We start from the raw sequence: 7,408 nt of genomic DNA on the forward strand, positions 1-7,408 counted from the left end.
CAAGCCTATTTAGTTTTCCCCTCACAGATTGGCAAAACCTGCCGAAATATGTGAGTGGATCAAAAGTTGTAAAGGTAGGAAAACGATTAGGAATTGTTGCACAACCACTGCTACTACTCATTGCAAGGGTCAAAAGTAATTCTTCAGAAAAGTTCCCCGGGGAGATACCCATCCCTGTTTTAGCAGTATCTCCTAGGGTAGAATTCTAAGGCAGCCTTCTCAGTTGTCCAGTACATTGAAGAACTGGAGCAAGGAAAAGGCAGTGCAAGAGAAATCTCAGTTCTTTCTTCCAATTGCAATTAAGGAACGCATTGTTGAAGTTTCACTGTAGTTGGTTTTCTGTAAGGGTATTTGTTTAAATACTTTTTTGTAGTGGAATCTTTGGAGGGTTTTTTCCTCAGTGAAAGTTTTTTTAATGGTGAAGTCCACATGTGGTTAGCTTCCATGACCTATTGCCAGGAGGTGTAACTGACCATCAAAAGAGAAGCTTATGTCAGCTGTGTCATTTTACAGGCTGCAGTATGGAGGTTACCCTTCTTTTCGGCAGTGTGCTGAACCAGTGGGTAATGAGAGTGCTCATGTTGAATGTGAAAGATCCTTTCTCTATCTGGCCGCTGTGCCAGACTGCCTAAATGTTGCTGTGTCTTTTCCAAGATAATGAAACATTGCAATGAATGTTGGAAATAGCAGTTTTGTATCTAGAGTATATTTATCTATATATACAATGAGTACTTCAACGTATCAGTGGGAGGGGATCTTTAAGAAATTGATTCTCTCACGAAAGGCTTGATGCAACTGGTACTCAATGTAATATCTTGGTGACTGTCTTTGTTTATTAGTTTGGTTACCTTATAAATAAATGTAGCTTTGATATGGCTACAGGGTTTATAGATTCTTATGGATTCATCAGTGTAAGTATCCTTGAACTACCTTATAGAATCAGACTGTTTTTGTTCTGAAATATGTGGGCCTTTGGTATAAGGCCGCCTCATCTTTTCATGGACGTGACACCCAACCTGACTGTGATAAAGAAGCACAGTTGCAGAATATAAAGGTATGTGCATGAACGCTAATCTTTCTGAAGGACCTACAAATGCCATACATTCTCATTCCGGCGTGTGAATCTTTCAACATATTTTTGTTTCATTACCTCGAATTTAGACAATATGGATGGGTTTAAAGTCAGAGTTGTCGCTTATCAAGAGAAGTCAATATGTTAGATCTGAGTATGTATTATGTTGAAAAATGTTTTGATGCTCAAGTGCCTGGTGTGGTGGTTTTAAATTAGTGAATTTCATTTATTTCCCTCTCAATAGGTGAAGCGGGAACCAGGGGAGAATGGGACCAGCTTGACTGACGAGGAGCTGGTCACCATGTCTGTGCGGGAGCTGAACCAGCACCTGCGCGGCCTTTCCAAAGAGGAGATCATTCAGCTGAAGCAGCGACGGCGTACCTTGAAAAATCGTGGCTATGCTGCCAGTTGTCGTGTAAAACGGGTAACACAGAAGGAGGAGCTTGAGAAGCAAAAAGCAGAGCTACAGCAGGAGGTAGAGAAGCTAGCCTCCGAAAATGCGAACATGAAACTGGAACTTGATGCTCTCCGCTCCAAGTATGAAGCACTTCAGAACTTTTCCAGGACTGTGGCCCGTAGTCCTGTAGCCCCTGCACGGGGACCCATCAACTCCAGTATGGGACCTCTCCTGCCTGGCAAGGTAGCTGCTACAAGTGTGATTACGATAGTGAAATCGAAAACAGACGCAAGGTCATAGTAGGTGAAAGAAAGGTGCCATACCGGACTGTCTTTGCTGAGAGAGCGTTTAGGCATGAACCTATTCACGACTCCCCCCAGAGCACAAATATCAACTCTTAAATTCTGCCTGGCCAAAGGTACATGGAAGGCAGCCCACGTGGCTACCCCTCCCACTACTTGGAGATGCTGTCTGCTTTAACTTCTTGTGAGCTTGTTGGTGGCTCCTACTTCCTCTTGCACCTCTGGGTGGACAAAAGGGTGTTTCTTATCTCCAGCTGAGTTTCCTAAATGTTTGGCAAACACTGGCCACTCTGCCCAAGGAGTGGTAAATATATGCTTTTGGACACTTGTTTGATACACATCTTGCAAAGCCCTGGGAAGTTCTGCATCATCGCCAACTTCTTTGAGGATTTATGCTGCCATTCCTGTATCATCGGATATCGGATTTATTTCCCTGGAAATAGTGTTTTGACGTAGTAGGCTCTGTCATTATTAACACAATACTATAGCAGCCCTTCGCAGCAGTACTGTAGCACTTATGTTGGTAAATACTAGCTTGTCTCAGAAGGAAGCCAAAATTATGAAAGTGTCTATTGGATGTCTTTATTTTTTCCCCTCTTACTGGTAACTATCAGTTCTTAACTGAAATGTATTTATAATGGAAGAATCCTTCATAGACCAGTCCTTTTATAAAGGTTGATTCCAGTCAAATCTCTATTGCTGGGCAGATTGAAGATTTGGTAAACCTCTAAGGACGCAGTCTGGATGGATCGGAGAAAATAGTGCATTTCAAGCATTCTGTTCATGTTTATGGTATGCCAGCAGGTTCCTCTGGACTTCTTTTGAACAAGTTGGAGAAAAGGGCCCAAATAGCTACCCAGAAGGAGCTGTGGTGTGTTTAGCTCTGTGAGACTGTTTGCTGGCCTTGCAGGATACATTAGACTCAAGAGATGCTAGCTCTTGTATGAGATAGCTATTGGGGGTGATAGAGGGAGGCTTTGATGGGAGGGTAAGAGAGAAAGCCGTGACAAAATGTAGTGGGATGAACTAGCAAAAGGCATGGGGAAGTTTGTATATCCAGGCTATTGCAACTACTAGGAGTGAGAGGAGCTCTGTCGAATGCAATCATGTGTAGTGTCAGGTAGACTTTGTGCCTAAGGTGAGGGCAAGATGGAGGATGAGCGTTAGGCTCTGTAGTGAGGCGGAAATCCTTTGAGTAAAGGAAGACCTATGCATAGTAGATGAGTGTAACCGAAAATATGTCAAGAGGGTCTGTTCCTAAATCTGAGCAAAGGATCTGGAATGGTTAGAAGGCGTGTGTTTTATGGGAGACTGACAGGGCTAGGATAACCCTCACTGAATATGTGCGTGAGATGGGAGTAAGTCCCCAATATGAGAGTAAAGGGAGCTCGTGTGTGTCTAATGACAATAGTGATATGACTGTGACTAAGTCTGTGAGTAGGAGTACATGGGCTTAAAGCGATAGGTGATGGTGAGTGAGGGACGCTGCCCTTAATGTGAAGTGAACTGGGGTGTTTGCCTAATGCAGATTGAGATGAAGCTTCTGCCTAATATGGGATTGTTGATGGGTGGGTTTGCCTGTTGCATGAATGATTGCTCGTGATGCAAGAGTGAGTTGGGGAGGGGGGAGTCTTGTGCCCAATGTGAGAGTAATGAAGAGACATGTGCCAAATGTTGGACTGAGGGCCAGGTCAGGTGGGTATGCTTAATGTGAAAGGAAAGGCGAGGCCTGCACCCAAGGTGGAAACCGGAAGTCTGTATCCAAACTAATTTCTAATTTGGAAATGAAAAGAGGGAGTTTGTGTCCTAAGCCGGAAGTGAGGGTGGGGGAGCTGATTGCGGGAGTAGCTAAACTTGTGCCTGGCTAGGAACGAGGAGAAGCTGATATCTCATGTGGCTGTGAAGGGAGCTTCTGTCTAACGTGAAAGAATGGGGGGGTGCCTCACGACTTGCACTGAGCAAGGCTCTGTGTTTAAACGTATAAAGTATCTTTTCGAGCTATTTATGGTGTAATCGTTTACATAATCTGTTTGTAGTTGAATATCTTTATTTAAAAAAAGCTAAAAATATTGACAGAAAATGTGGAAACTGAAATCTCGTTAGGGCAGAGGGAGCACGAGCGTCCTCAGCCGGAGTGAGCGCGAGGCCTGGGTCACTGATACCGCCCATATTCAGGTGTTTAATGGGGCCAGCTGTTTGAATTTCAAACGACACTCAGGCTTCCCATTGAAGTGCATTGGGCAGAATCGAGGGCACAAAGGGGTAGTAACTATTATTAGATCCGGAAGAGGGACAGTTTATTTATTTAATTTATTTGTGTAATTGTACTGTTATTACTCGCTTCTCTCCTACTGTTGGAAAGTCTTCTTAGATGGCTTTATTGTCGAGCAGGTGCCGTTGCTCTGTCACTTTAGGAATTTAGCAACCCAGAGGCAGAAGCCCAAGACTGGGAGACTCTGCCCACTTGATACTCTCTCCTGCTAGTCACCCATTCCAGTACTGCATCCCAGCTCTCTATTGTTTGTATGTAGAGAGAATTGGTGGGTTCCTTCACAGGTTTTTGCTCTTACTCCTGTACTTATCATATTCCTTGAAAAATTGTGGGAAAAGGACGAGGGCCTTTTTGTTCCCTGACATCCATTCCTTTGGTTTGTTGTTGGAAAGTTTACCCATTTTACATCGATCGGGTACGTGAACCCTTTGTGTTTAGTAGTGCGCCGGGTGCTTTTTGTGTATATGTTTGTGTTAATATTGTGTTTGAATAGGATCTGCCAAAATAATGTTTTATACCAGCGAAATGAAGGGATAATTAGTGAGTTTGTTTGTTTTCTGAACTATCAAAACAAAGCAGTTGGGGCGTCCTCTGACGTTCATGTTCAAACCCCTTTCAGTGAAATGACCGGCGGTTTGTCTGAGGCGCATGGCGCTTTGGTATCGACTGTCCTAAATTACTCTAATGTGATTACCTCACGAGCTTCAGTCTGAAATGACAAAACATTTGAATTAATAAGTGGTTAGACATTCTATTCCCTCACAACCACTGTTTTCTGTGGTCCTTCCTGGGAAAGACAGCCTCAGTACATCTGTCCCTGCCCCATACTCTGTAAATAGTGATACCACTAAGGAGTACCTGGTAGACTTCCACACTTCTTTGTGACTTTCATGCTTGCTCAAAGCTGGGCTTCTCTGCTGACCAGCCCTGTCAAATAGTTGCTGCACAGATCATTGCTCACACCAAGTTAGTTGATGGAGAAGAATGCTGCAGATTTTCAAGAGTCCTGTCAATGGCACTGAATAATCAATGTCTCACACCCATGAAGGATCCCTTTGGTGTTTTTTCAAGGCCAACAGGTCAATAACGTGCATTTTTGGCAGCGCTTGGCCTCTGCTTTGCCTCCTCCTGAGGAAAAACTTTATATGCCGTAGGGAACAAATTTGATGTTGTGTGCAATAACTCTACATGAAGCAGATTAACAAGCCATCCTGACATGGGCCTTCCAAATGTGAGAAAAAATAAAGCAATTAAAAAGTTACGTCTTAGCATGTTAAATTTTAAGCATTACTTGTCATCCAACAAAGTGACAAGGGTGGGCTATCTTTCGAGGCAGCCACTGGTACACCAGCCTTATATCTTAACTGGACTAGCCAGTGTAAAATGCCCATCTCTAGTGTCAATAAAAACCTCCATAGACTAGTTCAAAATCCTGCTTTTCATTTTAAATATAGCTCCGAATTATTAGAAATACTGTAGATTTAGGTATGATCCATCGTCTCAAAATAAAATAAAAATCTGTTTCAATTAAAGGTGTTCTTCACCTTATCAAATGTGAATGTTAACCCCAAAAGAACTGAATGTGTCATTGTGCCCCCTATTTCAGATCAAACACTTCAATTTCAGGCGATCTGAATTAAAACGTATGCTCATCATTTAAGAAAGGTGTACTAAGGTACATTGGTTCTACTAGTGGCGAGTCAAGGTAAGACGTTCAGAATTCAGTGAAATGTATTAGGTTCTGTTAAAAGAAAGGGGAAGGGTATTTTCCTCCAGGTACTTGACTGGATCTTTGTAAGAGTCTAGATCTCTACGACTTCAGTCAGCTTCTACCAATTGATCGCTGGATGTATTCTATAAGCCTGCTGCAGGTTAGGTTCTCTATCCCAATTTGGCCACAACATTGGAAATCTCTTTTTTCCTGGTTGCAGGCTCCCATTCTCTTTGTGAGGTGCTACTTTTCAACATTGAAGGTCTCGCGAAGGTCATGGTGACAGTGGCGATGACCGTCCAACTATGAAAACAACGCATTCACTTTTACCCGTAGTTAGAGGGCTGGCTAATAAAATCATTATTTCCTGTAGAAAGTATGTGCATCTTTGATAGCATTTACTGAGTAAGGATGTCTGTGATTTGGACTAAATCAATTGTTACCTACTTCTACTTTGTATTGCATTAGATTGTCTGTTGTTTCATTGATGTGTCTCTTGTTTCTACCACCACAAAGAGTTTACCTTCCTCCAGCAAACAGTGCCTTATTTTCAGAAGGAGATGACATCCGGGCTTAATGGCAGTATATACTCTGATAGTGCCCATTGCAAAATGGCAAGTGAAGTTGCGATTGAGATTAATTTTCAAACTGCGGAGTTAAGTAGTGATGTCTGTAAAGCTATTTATTTCAAAACATTAGATACAAAAGGATCATTAGCTTGCGGTACGTCAGTATGCGGAGCCTCTCTAGATCCACACAAAGTACAGAGCCTTTGATCTCTTGTCTGGAGTTGAAAGTCATTTTAATGAAGGTTGCACATGTAAGTGGACGATCTGACAGCAGTGCTTTATATCAACATGCAAGGTAACAGACACTCTCCAAACACGGGCGCAGTCAGGCTTTATGATTAAGGCGCCCTGTTTTTAATTTTCACTGATTGTCACAGATAAATACAGACAGCCATTTTTTTCTTGTCTGTATTTATTTTTAAATGTGAAAAAAACCGGAAATTGGGTGCTTGTCGAGTCATTCTAAATACACTTTTCCATGACTGCAAGGCCAATAACTGTGTGAATTGAGAGGTATGGGGGTTAAAAAAGGAAGGAATTTTCGTAAAGAGGCTTACACAGTAGTAGATATGCACAAGGCTGATATAGAAATGTGCACATTTTCATATAGTGCATTGATTTAACTTCTGCAGGTGTTCATATCACTAAAACTTGGCAGGCATTCAAGCATGACTGCATATTTATTGGTTAAATAAATGTGGAAATATACCAATGCCAGCTTTATTTTTTTCACAAAACCCATAATAAATATGGATAAATACAGATAAAGTTGACAAAAAATAAATCTGGATAAATACAGACGGAAATATAAAAAAAAAAAAATACCATAACACCGGGAGTCCTATTTATGATGATCTCTGAGAAAGTAATTTGTTTATTTACAGTTTGCTTAGCAGAAGATCTGATGAGAGTGCAAATGGGCTATGCAGGTTGCTTTCAGCTCCTCGGAAATGATCACTACCGTGTAAGATGTTCATCTCTCTCCATGCCCTCTAGGACACAGCGTTGCCCTGGGCTTTTCATAACAAACCAGTGCTATCAGTTGTGTTAGTCTAGTTCTATGGAAATAAAATAAAACTACAAAA

General features: G+C 41.9%; 1 protein-coding gene across 2 annotated transcripts in view; it reads left to right on the forward strand.

The window, feature by feature from the left end:
* MAFG (MAF bZIP transcription factor G) overlaps positions 1–7,145 on the forward strand; it is a 106,155-nt gene extending 99,010 nt beyond the window's left edge. Inside the window, exon 3 of one of the 2 annotated variants that reach the window (XM_078653783.1) lies at positions 1,317–1,912. In XM_078653783.1, coding sequence (XP_078509909.1) covers positions 1,317–1,769 — 453 coding nt within the window. In that variant the 3' untranslated portion in view covers positions 1,770–1,912. Of the gene's footprint in view, positions 1–1,316 lie in introns of both variants that reach the window. The other variant, XM_078653784.1, reaches the window with a different exon arrangement.
* Positions 7,146–7,408: the final 263 nt, after the last annotated feature.

Source organism: Lissotriton helveticus, chromosome 7 (genome assembly GCF_964261635.1).
Source record: "Lissotriton helveticus chromosome 7, aLisHel1.1, whole genome shotgun sequence".
NCBI lineage: Eukaryota > Metazoa > Chordata > Amphibia > Caudata > Salamandridae > Lissotriton > Lissotriton helveticus.